The sequence below is a fragment of the Nerophis lumbriciformis genome, linkage group LG08 (assembly GCF_033978685.3).
Source record: "Nerophis lumbriciformis linkage group LG08, RoL_Nlum_v2.1, whole genome shotgun sequence".
Taxonomy (NCBI): Eukaryota; Metazoa; Chordata; class Actinopteri; order Syngnathiformes; family Syngnathidae; genus Nerophis; species Nerophis lumbriciformis.
The window spans coordinates 16,282,703-16,306,871 of record NC_084555.2 but is presented as its reverse complement, the minus strand read 5'-3'; the positions used below and the strand labels follow the sequence as shown (position 1 = coordinate 16,306,871).

The window sequence follows — 24,169 nt, the reverse complement described above, 5'->3', positions numbered from 1 at the left end:
TTATTAGTGTTTTTTGGTACATTTTTCATAGTCCTTGTGCAATTTTCCCACAAATGTAAATGTCTTTAAATACACAATAACATTGATCCAACACATTGTTGGGAACAAATAAATGTAGGCAGAAAACATATTTTAGCAAGCAATGCACACCTTCAGTGACACAGAGGAGCTATTTTCAAACTTGTTTTATTTACCTGTCCCTCCAACGAGGGGAACCCGCCCCTATCGCTGCTGTGCTAATCACAAGGCTCTGTCAGGTTCCTTGTGATTGGCTGCGACACGGAAAAACACAAGCAGAAGAGAGATAAGCATACTCTCCACTTCAGAAACCGCAGGTTAACAAGGTACCTTTTAGGAACAGTTCAGTTTAAAACACAATTTTATACAACTGTATAAGTCGGGGGTCAATGGAGTGAAACTACCGCCAAAATGCCACAAACACAAAAAAAAGTTTTTACTCATGCCCAATAATTTGCGAGTAAAAAAAACAAAACTATTTTCTTCAATTAATAAAACGATTCACAAGTAAAAAAACAAAACTATTCTCTGCAAGTAAAAATACGTTTTGCAAGTATAAAAACAATTTTCTTCAATTAAAAAAATGATTTGCAAGTATCAAAACAAATTTCTTCAAGTTAAAACTTTTGGCAGTAATATTCCACTTTTTTGGAAGTAATATTGCACCCTGCATGATCCACACACTCAGAGCACCTGCATTTTGTACTCCACAACGATAGGTGGTGCTGCCGACTAAATTTAAGGCTGTCAGAGCTACTTTTCCTGTCTCTCGGTCTTCTCAGCTGACCATAACAGCTTAACGACATAAGACAGAGACATTAATAAATAACATTGCATGATTTACAACGAGGGGATAATAAAATAAATGTGTTAACCTACAGGTTGAGCTTGTTTACCCTCTCTTCTCTCCGCCATTTTACTCCCTACCCTGCTTCTTCTTCTTTGTTATTTTTGGCGTACAGATCCATGCGCAAAAAGCTCTGATGACCTTAAATTGACTCAGCAGTACCACCTGTCGTTGTAGAGTGCGAATTACGGGTTCTCATAGTGTGCAAGTGTGTGGATCGTGCAGGGTGGAATAGTACTGCCGAAAGGGTAGAATATTTTTTGCCGAAAGTTGTAACTTGAAAAAAATTGTTTTATACTTGCGAACCGTTTTCTTAATGGAATATATATATATATATATATATATATATATATATATATATATATATATATATATATATATATATATATATATATATATATATATTTTTTTTTTTTACTTGCAGAAAATTGGTTTTATACTTGCAAATCGTTTTATACTTGCACATTTTTATTTATTTATTTGCAAATTGTTGGGTGTGACTATAAACATTTCTGTGTGTTTGTGGAGTTTTGGCAGTAATTTCACTTCCGAGGGGTCCCCCGGTCCATCTTTCAATTTTGGGATCCTCTGCCTCAAAAACCGGGCACTCTATGTGGTAAGGATTTTATCAATTTGTATTAGTTTCTCTCATTAAACAATTAATCAAAGCAACATAATGAAAATAGCTGTTTTAAAAAAAATAAAAAATTAATCAATTTAATCGATTGACTAAATAATTGTATTCATCAAGACTCTCTCTTGCATTATAGCAAGCAATAATGCAAATAGCGCTTTGTTCCACCTTAGTTGTTTTGATCGGTATGCACGTATGCATGCTCAAAATTAAACTAACCATGCATGTGTTTACATGGAAGCAATAAGGTCGTTCACTTTGAGAGTTCTTTTTGAGTTCCAAAATGTCTTTTAAAGGTCAGTCAAAATTAAATTTTCTTGTGAGATTTCTGTTTTTCAGTTGCTGTTTTATTGAGGTGAAACAATTCAATACCAGCATATTGTGTTAGCGTATGTGACCACTGGCCACCCAAGCTGTATTCCAAGTGGAAGGTGACACTTGCCCTGAGGGCTGAGATGACACTCAGTGGGAAGTATTGATCTTAGTTAAAAATGTTCCCTCCTACCTGTCCTTGAAGATGTCTGTCTAAAGCTTGAACTGGCATTTGCTGGTTTCTGAAAACAATTTCACTGAATGTTGTCATGCAGAACAAATCCCAAAAAGGATGCAGTAAAGATGGTTCTGTCCTTGAACGCATCCCAAGTGCATTCACTTGTACCAGGCATTAAAAGATTTTCTGGCAAGGTGACTCACAGCTGGAATTGTGTTTGGGTTGAGCCTACAAACCTCTCGGTCGACATTGTATGTCATTTTGATTAACATGTTTGACTGCACCTTGCCATGCTAAATGATAGAGCTTTCTAACTGCATCCATGAATGCTTTACCCAAGCTTACTGTGAAGTCTCACTAAGGACTCCTCATTAATCCCCCACAAACAAGGTGTCTTTGTCAATGCAGGGAGACTATGAATGTGTTTTAAAATTCTACATTCTGTTGTTCTTTACTGGAATCATCATCATTACTTTTGGCCCTGAAAAATCTACAACGAGACCCAGAGTGTGGGGCATTAACAGCAACCCTATCATCTGAAAACAGATCCAACGTAATCCACTAAAGAGTAGTGCTCAATATTTAGGCTTGTTGCTGCAAAAACAGTCCCCACTATTTAAGACAATCTGTAATCAAGCCCTTTGATCGCGCTTTTTTTCAGGCACAGCTGCAAACAGTACATTTCTGTATCATAAATTATAGTCTCCTGACAGGTACACAGCTAATAATGCAGACTCTGCAGTCATTTTATGTATTTTCCTGCCACTGGGTTATGATGTTCTTATATTGTAGATATCAGATGTCACGTACCGGATCATTCAAATTAATAATTCTAATAAAGATTTGAATCGAGGGTTTCCTTAGACCAGATTAGCACTTAAAGGTCCCATATTATTTAAAATTGGCTTGTTGACTTGTAAAATGTTTACTTTTTATTTTTTTTTAAATATGGCTTCGCTATATCATCTAGAGCTCTGCCAATTATCTGTCAATAATCTACATATCTGTTAGTTTGAGGATTTTGTTTTTATTCAACAAATAAGATAACCTAGCATCGTGTTGCTATTACAATGGAACTTCGATTTACGAACGCCTCTATCTTAGGGCTGGGCTATGTATTGATTTTATCAAAACATTCAAGTTTTTTGTTGCAGACGAGCTCCGGCATACTTTTCGCCCGTCAGGATCTTCCGTAGATTGCGTCGTTCCCTTAATTTCTTAGTGGCACACATAGCAAAACATGGCTAATGCTAACGAGAGCGATACGTTTGTTCCTAAGAAAAGAAAAGTGTTGTCAGTACTCTGGTTTTGCGACAACAGGCATCGAACAAGTGACTGCACGCCATACTTGCCAACCCTCCCGGATTTTCCGGGAGACTCCCGGAATTCAGCGCCTCTCCCGAAAACCTCCCAGGACAAATTTTCTCCCGAAAATCTTCCGAAAATCAGGCGGACCTGAGTGACGTGTCGACAGCCTGTTTTCACGTCCGCTTTCCCACAATATAAACAGCGTGCCTGCCCAATGACGCTATAACTGTAGAATGATCGAGGGCGAGTTCTTGGTTTCTTATGTGGGTTTATTGTTAGGCAGTTTCATTAACGTCCTCCCAGCGCGGTAACAACACACAACAACAGTCACGTTTTTCGTCTACCGTAAAGCAGTTCGTCTGCCGTAAACAGCAATGTTGTGACACTCTTAAACAGGACAATACTGCCATCAACTGTACATGCATATGTGACAATAACATCTATGGCTTTTAGAGAGTGCAGTGCACAACTGCGCACACAACAAGGAGACGAAGCAGAATGCATCATCAGAGAGGGTGTTCAGCATGGTTAGAAAAATAGTGACAGAGAATAGAACAAGGATGGACAATTCAACCCTTAACTCAACAATGAGTAAAGGAGTGTTATGTGTGTGTATATGTGTAAATAAATGAACACTGAAATTCAAGTATTTCTCTTATTTATATATATATATATATATACATACAGTATATATATATATATATATTGTCGGAGGCAGATATTTACATATATCCGAATTTAATTCTAGCTATATATATATATATATATATATATATATATATATATATATATATATATATATATATATATATATATATATATATATATATATATATATATATATGAAATACTTGACTTGGTGAATTCTAGCTGTAAATATACTCCTCCCCTCTTAACCACGCCCCCAACCACGCCCCTGCACCCGCCCCACCCACCAACCACCTCCCGAAATCGGAGGTCTCAAGGTTGGCAAGTATGCTGCACGCTGCAAAGTTTGTTTCAAAAAGGCAGCAGCACAACAAACTTGTTCCAGTATCTAAAACCGAAGCCTCCAGCCGAGTTCGGGAAATACAACTCTTTACGAGGGGAACAAGACGCAACAACAAACAAACGAACTATGGGCTAAAAAGCAGCTTACTCTGGTGGAATCATTTACACAAGGTACGTATGATGACAAAGAAGCACAATGCGTGGAGTGATCACTAAAGCAGTTGCACTGCACACCGTCAAGATAATAATAATAATACATTTAATTTATGAGCGCCTTTCAAAAAACCCACAGACACTTTACAATATACTGATAAAATAGTTAAAAAATACAGATAAAAACAACAAAGAATAAAACCAACATGCATAGATTAAAACAATTTGTTAAAATAATTTGTGTGAATGAAAAAGGCTGTGTTTACTTTATCCACTTACTGAAACAAACCATAGTCCTCTCAATGTTTTACTTCATTATTTATTTGATTACAATGTATAATACTACATTTGTATTCACAGAAGTTTTTTATTCAAGACAGAAGTTTGAAGTTTGCACTTTATTGATCTCAATGTTGGAGATTGTTTATTTGCATGCCAAATGTGCAATGCTACAATTTTTTTTAACATAAGCATTCTATTAAAGCAGAAGTATTGCTTCCCAAGGGAAGCTCTTAATTTAATTATTTGAAAATTGTTAAAAAGTACAATTTAGCTCTATCCTGGAGGAGAGACTCTGTGTCTATCTTCACATCAACTTTTAAGTTACAGCATGTGTGTATGTGAGTGTGAATGTTGTCTGTCTTATCTGTGTTGGCCCTGGGATAAGGTGGCGACTTGTCCAGGGTGTACCCCGCCTACCGCCCGAATGCAGCTGAGATAGGCTCCAGCGACCATGAAAGGGACAAGCGGTAGAAAATGGATGGATGGATGGAATTTATATCTAAACATTATACAAATCAGAATTTTGCTAAGTGTAAGATGCAGTGTATGCAGTATCAATTCAAACTACTAGTTTTTTATTTAAAACTTTTTTCTCTTCTCTGTAATTTGTATTCAGTGGTTTCTTTAAAAATTAGGGGAAAAAAATCTAAAATCATATTTTGGTGAAAAATTCTGGGATTTAATTTTTAGGCTTTATCGCCCAGGCCTACTATATTTGGACCTTTTCAGTCTACGAACCTTGAATCGAGCCAAATATGGTACATTTTCAAACAGCTAAAATTATGTACAAAGCAAACTACAACCTGCTACCCAAGAATGTACAACAATTATTCTCAATAAAAGAAGAGAAATATAACATTACAGGAAAATCTAATTTAAAGTATGTGTATGCACGTACATCATTTAGGACCTTTAGCATGTCTGTATTCCTGGAATTAGATTATAGAATGGATTAAGCAAGGAAATCAAACAAAGCACTATAATGATACAGTTTAAGAGACTGTTCAAACGACAAGTGTTCACAAAGTACAAAGAAGAAGAATTATGATAAACATCTTGAACCTTTTAAAAAAATAACAAGATAATCTCATTCATCTCCTCGGTGAACCATAAATAACATAACTATATATTTATGGGCACTTTAAATATTGTATATATGTTTATATGTCCAATATTTATTTATGTATTTAATGTGTTTACTTACTTATGGTATATTTATTTATTTATTCACTGTTGTGTTACAAACCGAGAACAAGGACATGTAATAAAACTACTATGATATGAAAAGGGGTAGGATTAAATAAGATCTGCTTCTTCCTACTCCTTTTCGGACGTGCTGTAATGAAACAACTGGACATATGTGATGCTTTACATTGTAATTGTGTTGTATGCATGTTCAAAATAAACTGAAACTTAACAAAAATTCACCGACACAAGTTAAAAAGGATTTTCCTTACTTTTTTATTGTAGCAACATGGTTGGTAACGTTTTGGAGAGCACCAACGGCAAAGGCACTTTTGTGTGTGTGCACACATTGACTTTTAAGCTGGCTGTTGTTGTTGTGTAGTTTGAATAAAAAAAGAGATTGTTTAGCCATTACCCCCTTGTTATGTTGGTTTGATATATACACACAGTATAAATACACAGTCTAGGTTCTTCAAAGTGTTCATTTTTAAATATAAAATAGGGACTTTTGTTGAGGCTCGAACCAGTTATTTGTGTTTACATTAATTCTTATGGGGAACTCTGGTTCACTCTACAAACTTTTCAGTTTGCGAACCATGTTCAAGAACCAATTAATAAGTTCGTAAATTGAGATTCCACTGTAAAATGCGAATTATGTTAGCACTGCAGTTCACGAAGCTATGCTATTGCTGCGAACGTTTTTGTCTTCTTGTCTCAATCCTTAATATAACCTTGCTGATGCACAGCATCTATTACATTGGAAAAGTGCAGAGTAAAAGTCATGTAACAAATGGATAAAGTGCACATTATACATTATTAAAGACAGGCGTGGACAAATACAGCAACTACTTTCCCACATGTTCTTCTTATTTCTATTAAAAAATAACATTTACTGAGTTAGCTTTCAATGGGTCATGACTGCAAGTGTAGTTGTGACTTTAAAGGCCAGTGTCATCAGTCCTCCAGCTGGTTATTATTTCACCCAGCACAGTGGTATGCCAGCTATGCTGTGCTCGAATGCATTTTGTTGTTGAATCTGTACCGAGATGACTGACAAATACCTGTAGGACTGGCAATGGTACTGCAAGCATCTATTAGGCAACTGTTGGTATGTCGGCAAATTCCATAACAGCCTTCACATTCCTTATGGAGGGACGCGGCATCATAATTATCCTTGTTAAAATAGCAAGAACACTCTCTATGAAGTGTTGAGAGTTGATAAAGCTTTTTTAAGCTTTTGCTGTGAGCATGGCTAGTCTTTTATGCTTTTGAAGAACTTATTTTACAATACTCTGACATGTCTTCTGTTATATTCTTAACACATGCCCACACTTAATAACTCTTGATGCACTCTTGACATGACTCTTATTCTCATTTGTCTTATTTAACGTAACCCATTTTTTAGTCCAAGTGGTGACACGAGGTTACAAGTGGTCTCTTGTAAGTCCTGTCCATGTGTTGCTCTGTCATCTTGTATTGTTGTTGGGCTGCCGGGCTCTCCCCTCCCACGGCATGTTTGGCGGGAATGGTTACAAACACGCTGGGAACACCAGCTGCTGCCTCGGAACAGGTGGCCCGGAGGAAAGTTTTAACAAGGATTCAGACACGTGGATTATCAATGCGAGGAGATATCCACATCTAATAGCCTTAGAGACACATGGATGGATCGACAAGCACTCACACATATTGGCTAAATGGGCAGTCGGTCCCAAGTGAGCAGCTATGGCCAGTCTTAAGGATAGCGCCTAAGAAGCTTAATGCTCCCTGTAATTGCAATGGGGTTTCTGGCAGGATCAGCACTATGCTTGTGTCTGGCTCGTTTAGATCTAGCATCTCTCTGTCTTGTTGCAAATCGCTGTTGACAGTTCTCATGATCCTCCAATTATCCATCTATACATGGATGCAGCTGAGATAGGCTCCAGCACCCCCCGCGACCCCAAAAAGGGACAAGCGGTAGAAAATGGATGGATGGATGGACATGCATAAAGGGACAACCTGATTAGACAGTAATATGGATTTCTGGTTCACTTTGAGTTTTTTACCAGCAGACATGTGACAGAGGGTTTCTAGAAAGCCTTTTAAAAGGTGCCTAGAGTTCCTTGTTACTTTTGATATGCCTCAAAAGGCCAGCGGTTTTGGTACCCATATGCCGGTTGTATATTAACGATTTCCCTTAGCTTTCTGTTATCATTTTATTAGTGGTTTGTGTCTTTGATTTGATTTACACTGAAGCTGACTGGGATGGGAATCATCACCTCCAAGTCCGAGTCCATGGTTCTCTCCCGGAAAAGGGTGGAGTGCCATCTCCGGGTTGGGGAGGAGATCTTGCCCCAAGTGGAGGAGTTCAAGTACCTCGGAGTCTTGTTCATGAGTGGGGGAAGAGTGGATCGTGAGATCGACAGGCGGATCGGTGCGGCGTCTTCAGTAATGCGGGCGCTGTATCGATCCGTTGTGGTGAAGAAGGAGCTGAGCCGGAAGGCAAAGCTCTCGATTTACCGGTCGATCTACGTTCCCATCCTCACCTATGGTCATGAGCTTTGGGTCATGACCGAAAGGACAAGATCACGGGTACAAGCGGCCGAAATGAGTTTCCTCCGCCGAGTGGCGGGGCTCTCCCTTAGAGATAGGGTGAAAAGCTCTGTCATTCGGGGGGAGCTCAAAGTAAAGCCGCTGCTCCTCCACATGGAGAGGAGCCAGATGAGGTGGTTCGGGCATCTGGTCAGGATGCCACCCGAACGCCTCCCTAGGAAGGTGTTTCGGGCACGTCCGACTGGTAGGAGGCCACGGGGAAGACCCAGGACACGCTGGGAAGACTATCTCTCCCGGCTGGCCTGGGAACGCCTCGGGATCCCCCGGAGGAGCTGGACGAAGTGGCTGGGGAGAGGGAAGTCTGGGCTTCCCTGCTTAAGCTGCTGCCCCCGCGACCCGACCTCGGATAAGCGGAAGAAGATGGATGGATGGATGGATGGATGGATGGATGGATGGATGAAGCTGACGTCAAGTGAACCGTGCAAGACTTTATTGTTCTCAGTCCACTTTTTCAGTGCGCACTTACGCCAGAATGGCTGGGATGTTACTGATGTCACGTCCGGCTCACGTCCCGCCCAATGAATACGCGTGGTGGTCAAGCTACCTCTGTTTTCAATGGGTACTAGGCGTCATTTAGCATTTCTCCAAGAAAAAAATGCCCTATGCTTGTGTTGTTTTTGTCTGTATGAATCGTTCAAAACACGAAAAAAATTAACTTTTCTTCAGAGTTCTTTAAGAGGTAATTTAAAAAGAGATGAAGAGTGAAAGGTTTTACGAAACGACAAGAAAAGCAGCACACACCCTAGTCGAAGAATGCATGAGTTTGCAGTGATCACTTTGTTAAAGATTTGTTTGATATACTTTTAACGTTTATTATTTGTCATTTAATTATTTTCTTGATATTATTTTTATTTCTTAAACACATGTTTGCTACAAGTTTTTCAAAAAGCACCAACTCGGCGAGTTTAAATAAAAGAAAGAAAATGTGAGCAAAACCTTAAAAAGTTAAGTTTTTACCAAAGGCAGCAATCATAAATGAAGCTTTCAGCACATACACTGTGTTGACATCTATAGTTATATTTTGATAAAAATGGGAAAAAACACATTACTCATAAACGGCGCATGCAACAGCAACAAACATGTGACGTGAAGTCAAAACATGAAATGCAACCTTACTCGAGCAAAAACAATGCGTATATATCCAGGAGAGTCTTAATACCAATTTTCTTGACCAAGCCACACTCAAAGAAGTTGTAGACCTCCATTAATTTTCAAGTTTCCATCTGTTTTGTCGTATGGAATGATGTCTCGAGCACAATAGTTTGAAACGTCTGAGAACGGGACCGGTGTATAATCCTTGATATCAGTCGACAAATCTTTTTTTGACAAAGTATAGGGATCTATTCCATTGCATAGTTAGATTTTTTGCTCTTGCTTTTTGCAGGAAAAGCCTCTTTTGTACTCAGAGAGTTTGCGCGCTGCTTGTTGTACAACAGCCATCTTACCTTTGTTGACCACCACTGGTTTTCAATTTTGGGAAAAAGCCACGTGTTGTAATATAAGTCACACCATGTTATGAGTGTAATTGCAATCAATTTAGTTTTAACCGAACCAAAGTATGTGAACATAGCCTTAATTTCATTGCTAAATTGCCCGTTTGCATAGCCACCTTGTTTTTTTTTAGTGTGGTACTCCGTAATTCCTGTGGGTTTTCTGGTTTGAAATGTGAGGCGTCAGAACAGTCCTTGGGGGCTGGAAGAAATGGGTTTCTGTTATCATGCAGAGACACACTACATCCAGGCCTTCATTATGATGCAGCAGTTTTCTTTGGAGATCTTTCACAGAGCAAAAATTACAGTCCTGACCTAATCAGTGCAAAGTTACAACGTTAACCAGTCAGTGGTTTGTAAAAAAAGCTGAAAGCTACTATTTGACTTCCTTCTACATAAATGTCAAAGGATTGGATGCTGGTGGCGTTGAGGTGTGGGTGTTGGTTCAAAAACACATAAAGCTCTCCTCATCCATCAATGTGTCTTCTACCAGATTCCCAATGACAGCTCCTGTTGTCAATTGTCCTCTGTCGGGACAAGCTTCTTCATTAATTTACTCATCGGCATTGATTCTATGGGCTACGCCACGCTTGGGGTGGGGTTGTTTTGTACGTGGGCAAGTGAGAGGATAAATCCTCAAAAGTTGTGTTGTCATATTCACTTAAAGATATGACCCAGAATTCCTTTTTGTTCTCGAGAGAAAGTCTTAATATTAACTTAAATATTTAGATTTTTTTTCTACATTTAAAACATGTCCTTTGGTCTACATAACATGTAATGGTGGTGCTTTGGTCAAAAAATGGCATAGTTTGTATTACAGGCCATCTTCAAGCTGCTTTTTGATCTTCTCTTCAGAATGCGTCATTTTGTGTGCGGTCCTATATAATACGTACTTAAGCCCTCCTTCAGGCCAAGCCCCCTTTGACTGCATCTTCACCGAGTCAGCCTTGTTCTAGTTTTGAGCGCTTCCATATGCAGTCTACTGACACCTATAAGTTAGAACTATACTCTACTTTTTATAAAACGTGGCAACAGCACAGGATTTAGCGTACATGTACGAGCTAGTCTGACCAACAACAAGAGGATAGAGAAAAAGAAGGAACACATTGACTACAACTCATTGACTACAACTTTGGACTACAACTGGGTAAACCTCTACCATTTATGGAGATATCCGCTGACGTAACTAAGACAAAATATTTCACTTAAGTCTCAAATCCCGAACGGCTCGTTTTGTGGACTTACGAGGATCCCAAATATACAAAAACATGTACCTATAGGTAAGAAATGTTGGTTTTTCACAATATCAACCTTTTAACGGATGCCTTTGCACAGGCAGTTTGGTCACGATTGTCACCAACAGCCAAATAGGTTGCATAAAAAGTCAAGATATTTTGGCAATTGTGAAGGACCTCAAAATATGACAATTTAGTGTTCCACATAAAAATGTTTATGGTTAGTATATATGGGAACACTATTTAAACTGTTTATATTTTTGTATCTTTGTACTTCGACAATCCATTGTGGTGTTTAGTTTATGGAATTTTACATTACAGTTTTCCCTTGCCACATCGTGCTTCAAACTTTGCTGCTTTACTAGACCACAGGTTTTTTTTAATTAGTTTTAAGCAAATTCAACATATTTTTGGCCTAAATTAAGTGTTAAAATAATATGGATTACAATGGAGTATTAGTATATTTTTTTAAATAATTATTCTATAGCAATTGCTAAAGATAGAGTAGTCACCAAGCAGGACATTGTTTTCATGTTAAAGGTGACAGTAACAACATGGCGGAAAATCAGCGCTAAATTGACCGCAACAAATGTTGACGAACTTTTGGCAGAACAACTTTTTGATGCACTTCATCAATATTTCCTGCCTCATCAACAACACATCTTCTCATTGGTGAGCCTTTGACGTGAGCGACAAGGGGATGTAGCAGAATTCAATGGGACTGGATGCGCCATTTAATGCTAACAAAACTGCTATCAGCTCTCGGGGCAATTCTAAGTGGAGATGAACACTCTTGTTGCCAGGATGCACTTGAATAAAAGAACTCCTTGTGACATTGGTGAGCCTTGTGAGCAATGTGGAATGACAACGCAGGAGACACAAAGCAAACAACAACACTAATGGCTGCAGTTATCTTAGCTGCAACTGTCAAGCTGACCAAGTTTTTTGCTGGACAAGGCCACCTGTGGTTTCTGCACATCAAATGCCAGTTCTAACTTAGAGGAATTGCCCAGGATGTAACAAAGTGGCCGGGCGACAGCTATAGCAATGACGCTTGGAGGATCATTTGGACTACTGGTGACTACTGTAATCTACAGTAAAACACCGTCAGGGCTACTATATTACCGGTAGGTGAAACGAGTGTAAAGGGTACTAAGTGTGTGTTATTTAATGGTTAGAGGGCTCTAATTATGTTAAAAATGTATTTAGAATTTTTTTCAAATGTTTTCTTAATGATCGAACTATGAAAATATTGTATTTATTACTAATAATCCTACTTTTCAGAAATTTGTTTACCAATTAGCCACGATACACGTGGCACAACATACAGCAGTGTGTCGTCTGCATCTTCTTCATAGCTATTTTGTCTGAGTTTGCCTCAAGATACTGTAAATGGTTTACCACTGATCACATTTTCTTTTAGGAAAATCTGTCTGTCACAGCATTATTGCATTTTTGTTTACAGCGACTCCATCAAATATTGCAATGAGAACATATTGCAAGCTTCAGCATCCTCTGTAATGCGACTTGCATCTGTATTAGAAATACAATTTGGCTTCCAATTCTCCCGAGCGTTGTCATCTCCATTTCAGTGTGTAGTAACTGTTCCCGCCTCTGCTACAACACAATGGGGTTTACCCATATGTCCACAAGAAAGAGCCAAAGTGAGGTCAGCTGTTTCCCCTTTCAAAAACGTAGCAGAACATTTGGTCCTTCTTTCCCACACCCTCATGTTGTGCTACTAATGGGTCCTATGCTACTTAATTAATTTTGATCAAATCCTTCCTTAAAACTTTGGCTTGTGTGAGTTTCTTTTTTCAAGCAAAGCACCATACAATTCCCGAAGACATTTTTCATCATCTGGACAATGCCGTAGTCACTTGGGGGAAACTAAACGATATAACCAGGTCCTCTCAGTTTGTCAAAATGCAAAACACCTTAGCTGTGAACATGAAAGTTTGTTTTCTCTTCGCACTGCTGCTGATGTTGTCATCCCACCGCGAGTTCTGTCAGCATGTGGTAAAGAAGTTTCAGCTGCTGCACTCTTTTATAGTGCTTGTTTAGGAGCTGTAAAGTACTACTAGACAGTAGATGAGATGTTTGAATAGGGCTGTACGATATGGCTGAAAACTGTATCACAAGTGTTTCATACCAGTCGATATCGATATTTTGTATGACCTATCCAAAATAATGACCCGGAAAATAGATATGAAATGTAAACATTTGTATTTAGAATATAAACTTCCTCTGATTATAATCTCATTAGCTATCAAGGCAAAAAGGAAATGAAAAGTCAACACAGCCATTACACTCAATCAAGTGTAAACAAAAATCTTAAAATTTCATTGAACACTTAACAATAACCTCCTAAAATGAAGGTGCAGAAATAAGGAATATGTAAGAAATGCTTCATAAAGTGTAACAAAATAGTGCAAAGTGTGAAAATGTAAACATAGAGAAACCTGACAATAACTATTTTCTGCAGGTTTAGTGCCAGGAAGTAACAGCTGTGCTCTAAAGAGTGAGCGCGGCTAAGGTGGTGTGGTATTACCGGTCTCGGTCTTGTATAATTTACAGACCACATTGGTCTGACTACAGTCTGTTTAAAAAAAAACACTGCCTTACTGTTGAGGTGACGTTTGCTGTTTTATTGACAATTTCTTCGCCCTCTGCAGCAATTTTTGTTAACACATTTAGTTTCTCTTCTCACTCAAGAATCAGCGGGGAAACAACAATATGGCACTGCCAAAATTAAGAGTTGACAATGTGACCTAATTGGCTATTAGCGTGTCACTCCCACTGATCAGTGATCTCTTCCTGTGTTGCTTGGTTACCAGAGAGTGAGTGCCTTTGTTCACGCAACCAACCTTGCTTTGCAACTTCTAGGTTCTTCCGACAAAGAAGAAAAATTATCTAGCGTTTAATCGAACGCATTCTTTATTGGTATCAATTACGGTACATCGCCCAGCTCTATGTTTGAACAACTAACACAAGGGTATATTTAGAAGAGAAAGAAATACTGGAAATTAGTTTTTGCGTTTCATCCAACATGACCATGAGGCAAATTGCTGTATGTTGCACGCCACGCCAGTAGTTGGCAATATCAATTTGTAAAGAAACACTACGGCATGATCTCCAACTGCTTATCACAAAACAGACATTTGAAAATACTTAAATGCTTCCTCCAACCTTCAAAGACATGCACCTGGGGATAGGTTGATTGGCAACACTAAGGTTATGTCTATACTAAGCCGGATAACATTTTCTGCACATGCGTATTAGGTCGTGTTGCGCCGGCAGACAGCAGACGGAGGGGGTTTTAAACGGTGGCATTGTTGTGTGTGGACACGGATAAGGTTAGGTGGGGATTTACCCTGGATAACCTTATCCGGATTAGTGTAAACGGGGGCCAAAATGGCCCAAGTGTGTGAATGTGAGTGTGAATGTTATCTGTCTATCTGTGTTGGCCCTGCGATGAGGTTGCAACTTGTCCAGGGTGTACCCCGCCTTCCGCCCGAATGCAGCTGGAATAGGCTTCAGCACCCCCTGCGACCCCGAGAGGGACAAGCGGTAGAAAACGGATGGATGGATAAATGACATTTTCATTGCTTTAGAATTGGATGAATTTACGTAATTATACTAAGTTGGTCATACAATCAGTGTATTGACTGTGCATGTTGCTGGAGAAGCATCCTACTTACATATAGTGGCACTGTAGTTTTACCTGTTGCCATATATAGTGTTTAAATGGAGACAGTAATGCTGTTTAACACCCCCCTCCCCCCAACCTCATTCCCCTTTGAGGCTTGTTTTCATGGTGTCACGCAAACCCATGTAAACACTCTTTTGTCTGAAAAACAAAGAGTGTTAAGTCCGGAGCAATACAGTTGGGTTCAGTTGTATACATGTCTGCAGGTTTTTGGCATTTCAGTTCCGAAATTGGATAGCTACCAAAATATTGACCAGAACCACTGTTTGGCACCATAGTGCAGGAGTACCAACAATAGTAAATCTCGACAGGAATGTAAAGAAACCCTTTGTCTACTTTGCTTTTATCTTCTTTATGGAGTACGCTATTTACATGAGTATAGGTGTCCACTTGGGGTGGGTTAAAAAATCTCTGTTGGTTCCCGTTGCCGCATGTTTCTAATAAACTTCAAAGTAGAGTTTGCTCTGGGCTGGCATGACGACGCATCTTCCAGATGTCTAAGAGAAACCGGACCAGGCAAGGTCTGCTGGCGGCCCGCTTACTTTGAACTATTTACTCAAATATTGGCTTTACTAACTCAGCTCAAAGTTGTTTTTTTGTATTTTTTTTGCGCATGAACTCAGACTTTCCATTGAGTTACCTGTTAACAGAACATGTTTGTAACAGCCCATCTGCAGCACAGCCTCCTCAGGTTTCTGCCTGCGGGATTATTCGGGGCCTGCAAGGTGGAACTGTATATTTGACATGTGTCTTGAATGAGTCACAGCTTTTCCGCTGTGGAGACAGCAGGAAAGGTTCCTGTGTTTAGACTGACTGCCAACATGTGGAGCTGTGGAAGGCAGCTTTGTCTGACCCGATGTCCACCAGGACACAGGTGGAGAAAAGCTATGTAATGATGGTGTGGCTGTCCCCTATATAGTTTATACGGTGATACAGTGTAGATTTTATTGTGTTTTTTTCTTTGTCTGTTGCCTTAAAGATTACAAGATGTCTTACCAAATACGCACACATACTAGTTAAATTAAATAATTAAAATGCTAGACTTCAGCCCTCTCTTTGATTTATGTGGATGCCTCACATGACTGCCATGGGAGGAAGGCTTAATTGGTTAAGCAAGGTTAGTAGAAATACTTTAAAGTTAAGTGACATCAGACAGTGCGTTTGCGTTTGTCGCTAATAATACTACACATGTAGAATTGCTTTGAATTGTGTGGCTTTTTTGTTTTTTGACACATATGGGAAGGGAGTTGCGAACCTCTGAAAGAAACGGATCAATATCTTGCATTGCAGACGCTTTGTCATCACAGGTACTTAAAAGTGGTACAAACAATGAAGCAGAGACAGAGTTGCATTCAATAGTCCGGGAATGTCTTCAGACAGCAGACAAAGGAGAGGCAACCAACAAACAGTTAAACAGGTCAGCTGACTGAAACTGCTGTGATCAGAGAATTTTTGGCCTCCCTTTCCCACATTTCCCGAAGATATCATTTCTGTGGAGAGAAAGGCATTAAGATAACCTGATAACTTTGACACTATTTTCTTTTAACATAATATTCTAGTTTGTTTAGAAAAAAAGTGTACTAACTTATGACCATTAGGTTTTGAGGTAGTACAGTAAGTACTGTGTATCATACGTTCAAATCCATGTTATGTTTTAAATCAATTATTTGTTCAATTGTGAAATGCAGGGCTTATTGTGCAAACATTTAGAAACGTTTGTGAAACATGTTTTTCACTGTTACATGCAGAATTGGCCATTCCGATTAAACTGCAGTGATGGTAACAGCCAGGCTAATCTTTTTAGGGACCTTCACGTTCACCAGGTTGTACTTTGCTTTCAGTAAATGTAACCAAAACCTGTAGTCACCAAGGCTAAATTTTGATCATCGATTGTTGATTGGTTTGCAGGAAAATCTACAAAATTGAGTTCCGCAAAGTTTACTAGGGGCAGGCAGAGGTCAAGGAGAAACCTCTAATTCAGATATGGATGAAGCACAGAAAAAAAAAATGTTATTATATTACTGGCAGTAATTGCCACATCCACTAAAAAGGGGTTTGTAGCACTTGGCATTCCCTTTTGTGATGCGCATTACCACCGACTTTAGGACTAGAGTGGCGGCCAGGTTTTTGCGATCAAACTGGTCATCTTGACGGAGGTATACTCAATCCACTGAAGTACATTCACTTATTTTTTTAATTGGCTATATGGAATCATTCTTGCAAAATGATTCCTGACTCCAACTGCGTCAGATTTGAGGGTTCCCTCGGTGACATGCAGTGACCTTCACACCGGGTAAGGCGCTGATGCCTTTTTTTTAATTTGTTGAAACTCAAATTCATATGCTTTAATTAAGGTAATACAGGTTGCTCATTAAGATAAGAACAAAAAGAAAAGACAATTCACCTTGATAAAAATGTTATCAAATACTTTTTCATCTCATTTATTTGCTGTGGTAAGATAATTATAACTTAAGGAGTCTTTCTTGCCTTCTATTGTATTTGTATGTGAAGTATCTATCCTCCTTTAAAATGTACTTTGTATGATATCTTAAAGTCCAGTTTAAATAAGTGTTTGATCTTAGATACAGTCGTGGTCAAAAGTTTACTTGTAAAGAACATAATGTCATGGCTGTCTTGAGTTTCCAATTATTTCTACAACTCTTATTTTTTGTGAAAGAGTGATTGGAGTACATACTTGTTGATCACCAAAACATTCATGAAGTTTGCTTCTTTTATAAATTTATTATGAGTCTACTGAAAATGTGACCAAGATGTCCCAGATGTTCGGATTTTGTGCCGATTTAGTGATTTTTACTCAAGTAAATGTTAAAAAAAAGATTACAGTCATACAGAAAATACATTTATAATTTAGTTTAAAGAACAAATATTACCCTGACCGCACGTCCCTGCGTTCCCTTAATACTTTTCAGAGTGTCTTAGTTCTTCATCTGAATTGACATGCTACTGAATGTATGCACTTCCTCTTATCCATTTTGGGCTTTCATTCACACATTGCTTTGCAATTCGGCAAACTTGTACCCATATAAATGGATCTCCATGGCAACGTCCTTTATGTCCCATTCAGCACTAGCGCTGTGATAGTGTGTGTAGAATGGCCTGCAACAGATGGTCTCCAATCGTAACCACAGAGATGATGTCATGTGTTAACATGAGCATTATTTTAGTTTAGTCAGAGGGGACTCTCCTGCTCGGGCCTGTGCTCATGAGAGCCGCCGTGGGGGGGAACGCTGACGCCGCGATGAGCGTGCTTGTAAAGCAGCTTCTATTGTGCGATGCTTCGCCGTGATCCCACACTGTTAAAAAGCTCTACAGCAGCGGAAATTCCCTTCAGAATAGTTTCTGGGTTAAAACCGGCTAATTTTAGAGCGCTACAAACAAGAGGGCCGAGTCGCATCACTTAAGGCTGCAGACTGCAAACATGCAATAGTAATTGCTTATGAGTGTACTTGTGTCCAAAACAGAGCAATGTAGACCTTGAGTTAATGTGATGGGCCATGTGACTGTGTGTAACGACTTTTCTTGGTCAAATTGATTTACAGGGTTATTATAGTCTCCTCTTGAGGTCAAGCAGAGGTGGAAAAGGCCCTAAGATAGACAGTGCTTCTTAGCTTATGACATTTGACTTAATTAGGTGAGTGAAGTGCATTCCAGTGTGCAAGGCTACTCTTAATGTTAAATCAAACATTTGTTTTAGCAATATGCACTTAAAAACATATATCATACTTCTTAGAATTAGTATGTTCACATTTGTAAAAAAACCCATAATGACTTATTTTGTGTGTGTCTAATGTGCTGTGCTAATAGCCATCTTTATATTTCTTCTGTCTAAAAGCCAACAAAAAACACAAACCTGTTTTACCTTATGTCCTCAAATAGTTTGAATAGCTGCAACATAACAGCTATTGAAGATTAGTATAGAATGAAAATTGTTGCACATAGTTTTTTTTAAATTATTACCGGTACTGTTTCTCATGATGGAGTAGTGATCCAATTGCACTCAAAAGTTAAACTCCATCATATTACGATCAAATTTTCAAAGCAGAGGTCTTGGTTGTATCGGTTACACTTAAAACATCTTATTAGGGCGTAGTCGTTCTGGCAGTATCGTGTTTGTGTAAAATAGGGGTGTAACGGTATGTGTATTTGTATTGAACCGTTTCGGTACGGGCATTCCGGTTCGGTTCGGAGGCGTACCGAACGAGTTTCCACATGAACATATTAAGTAGCCGCCTAAGCTAAAGTCTTAACAAGCTGCTCTGCTTTCTGCCTCTGTCTCCTACACAGCACCCAGCATTGTCCCACCCACACAACCATCTGATTGGTTACAACCTTAGCGGTAACAGCCAATCGGCAGTGCGTATTCAGAGCGGTAACAGCCAATCAGCAGTGCGTATTCAGAGCGCATGTAGTCAGTGCTTCTGCGGTGGGGTTAGCAGATAGGTGTTTAGCAGGTGAGCATCAGGCAGCGGACTCTCCCCAAATTAAAATAAACACCTCCGAGTCAACAACTAGTAACATCACTATGAGCCCGTTGACATTCTAGAAACAAACTGCAGCTCAGCTCGCTCGCAGTCCCGGCTTGAGGTGAAGGCTAATTCGCTTTTAGCGTAACCTTAGCTCATTTTGCGGTGTGTGTGTGTGTGTTAGCTCATTGTGCGGTGTGTGTGTGTGTGTGTGTGTGTGTGTGTGTGTGTGTGTGTGTGTGTGTGTGTGTGTGTGTGTGTGTGTGTGTGTGTGTGTGTGTAATCATTAGTAATGGAGCAGCCTAGTTTTGAATGGCAGGGTCCCTGTTGTCACATGTTGTTACAAATATAACATTTACATAATAAATCAACTACAGGCTTCCCAAATGCTGTAATAAATTAAGCATGATGAGTTGACTTGAAACTGTTTAACGTTGCACTTTTTATATGTAGAAGAAAAGTTTTGTCATTGTATTTAATCTGAGCAACAACTTGAGGCAGTTTAATGTTGATTAACGTGGGCAGAATTATTATAGTGTTCCCAATGTTAAAAGGATAAAGCCATTGTTTACACATTTGGTAAATTAATAACCAAAAAATTTATATTTTGTTGTTTTCTTACTGTACCGAAAATGAACCGAACCGTGACCTCTAAATCGAGGTACGTACCGAACCGAAATGTTTCTGTACCGTGGATCTCTCACTTCACTAGACACAACTAACTGAATATTGATACAAATAAGGTACTTACACTGTATTTATTACCCTGGTCGGCCTGGTGGTGAACTTCATATTAAAATGTTTTTTTTTGTTAGCTGAGATATTTCACTGACTTGATTGACAATTACAGCTCAATCAATTGATTAATTAACTTTTTTGTCTACAATACTTACATTTGTGGTAGCATTGTTTTATAATACAGTACTGTAGTGTCATTTCTGCAATAGTGGTTGACAGTTTTAAGATTTCTTACCAAGTTTATAGCAAGGATGGACGATATGGCCTAAAATCTATATTGTGGTAGATTCTGTAGTCTCCTATAATAACGATGTATTTCACGATACATGTTATTTGGCATATAAGTGATAATAGAACTATTTCGAAACAGTTACATAGATCCTAATTTAGCTGCTTACGTGAGCGTTAATGTATTGCATCATTTCCGGTAAAATGTTTCGATCTAAACTTCTTTTAAAATGTTGAAATGTAATAACCAATAATTTTTTTGTTGTTTCAATAAGTTACATTAAATGTGGTGCACATACAAAGGAAACGCCTGAGTTACAGCTACTTATTAAAACTATGTTTTACTTGATTTGCAAACTATGTACAATACTAAATGTTTATTTACATAAGTATTTTATTCAAGACAGAAGTTTTAGGTTTAATTTCAATGTTGGATATTATTATTTATTTGAATGCAATGTGCAATGCTACATGATAATGATACTTGTTAGAAGCTGCACTGTGGAGGGGCATTAGCTGGTACCGAGAATGCAACATCGCGTTGAGGACGCCTTTGTTCGCTTGTCGCTATCAAATTTGCGGGACACGACCACGATATGACGATATTATAAAAAGCTCTATCGTTATTTATATCCTATATTGTCTATATCGCGCAATCCTAGTTAAAAGATGACTCTACAAATCCGGATTAACAGATTCATCGCATGAAATATGAGTTCCGTAAATGGGTGTGTGTGTGCGCGCTCGTGTGTACAGTACTTCCATCCATCCATCCATCCATCCATGTTCTACCGCTTGACCCTCTTGGGGTCGCGGGGGTAGGGGGGTGGGGTGGTGGTGGTGCTGGAGCTCTGTGTTTATAATGAGGATGAATTGGAGTCATTGTGGTGTTTTTTGTATGCATCTGTGCGTATCTGATATGGGAAATAGTCTGTATTTATATAGCGCTCGACTATACCTGGAATGATACCCAAAGCGTTTTACATTATACATCACATTCACCCATTCACACACACACACATTCACACACTGATGGTGGAAGCTGCCATGCAAACCGCTAACCACGACCAATCAGGAGCCAGGGTGGAGTGTCTTGCCCAAAGACACATCGGCCATGACTAGGATATGTAACATGTGTTAATTCAGTTCAATTCAAAGCAAACTACTTTATTAATCCCTCAAAGGGCAATTCATTTGAGCAGCAGGTTGTTGCGGTTCATGTAGCCTACATGGCCCCCAATAAATTTGGACAGAGGTACCTAATAACATAGAGCCCCCTTGTTTTCCCCTCAAAATTCCCCACACTCTTCTAAGAGACTTTCACACTTGTCACTGCTACAGTGTTATATAGTCTCAGCTGCATGTGCTGGCCATTATAACGAGATCCAAAAAATAATGAATTGATATCAATCTAATTCGGTTGTACAGTTGTACCTAATGTTATGGCCGGTATGGGTGGAATGTCTTTTTGTTTAAATCATCCTATGCTCCTGACCTACCACCTAGCATGCGGATACAGTAACTGCTGTGTATGCCAACACACACATTCACCCTTTAACACGATAACTGTAGGGAGCTTATACCTATTTTTAGCTTTTGCCTGAATAATGCATTAGTTTGCAGTCAGTGTCGAGACAGCACGGAGACACACACCACATGCATTCAGAGTGTCAACTTCAAAGTACTTGGCCTCTAAAATGAAGCTGTATCATCCTATTAACTGGTAAAACAATGATGACTTAAATTACAGCGATTCCTAGGAATCGCCACTATAAATTTGACTGACCTTTATTCGAATGAAGTCCTCTTTGTCTGACACATCTGGTTTTTTTCCACCATTTTTGTCTGTTTTCAGGCTTTAGATGTGGACCGCAGCGTTCTATACAAGATGAAAAAATCAGTGAAGGCCATCTACACGTCTGGTTTGGGTAAGTCTCCCTTTCTGGTAGGTTAGTTTGTAGGGCTGTGCTAAAACAACACAACCAATTTCCACTAAGGCTGCAACTATTGACTATTGTGATAGTCGGTTGGTCATTGATTATCTTACAATTAGTTGACAAATCAGATAATGAAGCATAAACTTATTCAGTGGCTGTAATTTAGCCATCTGCTTTTAAATTCAGCTTAAGAAATTTTTAGCCATGTGGTAGCTTATAAAGATGAATAAATAATTCAGAAATATTAATGTATACTGTAACTGTGCTGCTATTATGTTTGTTACAAAAAACAAAATAACTATCAAACTATTGTACTTATAAATGCAAGGACAACTCTAGTGCCGACAGTAACAAAGTTTATTTTATATATGAAAACAAAGGACAGAAAAAATAGCAACAATAAAAATATAAACCAAAGATATCTACCTTCCTCAAAAAGAAGCAAGCATTTTGTGATCCATCCATCTATCCATCCATCCATATTCTACCACTTGTCCCTCTCGGGGTGCTGGGGCCTATGCCAGCTGCATTCAGGCGGAAGGCAGGACAAGTTGCCACCTCATCGCAGGGCCAACACAGATGATGTGTTTAAAAAGTTGCACACAGGTATATTATTCATTCTTGATTAACTCCTGGCATTTTTAGTAATCTAATAGACTTGATTATTTTTTAACATTTTAGATATCTAATACATTGTTTATTTTCTGTGTCTGTGTGTGTGTATGACGTTTGTTATTGTGCCTTTCTTCTTTGCGCTGCAAATTGATGCTGCATCACACCTGAAGTTCCTGACAAATAAAAAAAGTACTTAAATTGATTTAGACAGAGCGGATTTTGGCTAAAATAATAGTTAAATCAATTTTCTTTCAAACTTTGTCTTATACTTATTAGTGAGCTACTAAGGAAACAAGTTAATTATTTTACAGAGTTGAGATCGCATCCTCCAGATGTCCGACATCGTGTCTCCACTTTAAATGCTCCTGTGACTATGATGTACTGCCAAAAAAAAACAATGTCTGCTTTTAACAAGATTAGGGTGAAATGTTACCACACTTAACATGTTTCGCCTGCTATGTTGTTGCGATTGGCCGCACTGACTCGCTTCCTTTTGGGAGAACATGAGTGATGACATCACCGACTATTGTCGACAAATGAAATTGTCTTTGACAAATTTTCATTCTCAATGTTTGTCGACAACTTTGACGAATCGTTTCACCCCTAATTTGAGTAGATAGAGGCCAATAGATTTTTCTTCAGAACCAGAATAAAGTGCAGATTGAGGAATACTTTTTTACTTACCATTGTTACTTTCTACTTCCATTGAAGCCTCGTAGGGGCAGTGACACGTCAAATCCAGCAGAGGGAGCTGCGGTGAAAAAAGCATTGTATTTTTAATTAAAAAATAAACATGTTAGGTAGGGACGTAACAATACGTAGTAATAATGATAATCACGGCAAAACTCTCGGTTTGTTTAAATTAAAATAATCAGAAAAAAGCGTTATGATGTTGTGTATATCCACGCTTAAATCCACGCTTTGATTAAATCACGGACTGACTGGCGCTAGCTCGCTGGTTATTTTAAATGCTAACATGATTGCATATCAAATTGGTGTCTTTTTCTATTAAGAAACGACATACCAAAATCTAAACTTCACTAAACACATTGCTGTAAGCTTTTCAATTATATGGATTGAATTATATGGAATACGACACAGACAGAGGTGTTTTTTAAAAACTTTATTGGGTTGAGTTTTTTCTTGCCCGGATGTGGGTTCAGCTCTGAGGATGTTGTTATGGTTTGTGAAGCACCTGTGTGTAAGGGCTATATAAATAAACTTTGATGGCAGCACG

The 24,169-nt window shown here is 38.8% G+C and overlaps 1 protein-coding gene across 3 annotated transcripts in view; it reads left to right on the top strand.

Moving 5' to 3' along the window:
• asap2a (ArfGAP with SH3 domain, ankyrin repeat and PH domain 2a) overlaps nucleotides 1–24,169 on the top strand; it is a 109,154-nt gene that overhangs the window by 18,847 nt on the left and 66,138 nt on the right. For all 3 annotated transcript variants that reach the window (XR_009816001.2, XM_061968342.2, XM_061968341.2), the window contains exon 2: nucleotides 22,236–22,308. Coding sequence is in view for 2 of the 3 variants with exons in the window: in XM_061968342.2 (XP_061824326.2) it covers nucleotides 22,236–22,308 (73 nt within the window). In the remaining variant the exon portion in view is untranslated. The remainder of the gene's footprint in view (nucleotides 1–22,235; nucleotides 22,309–24,169) is intronic.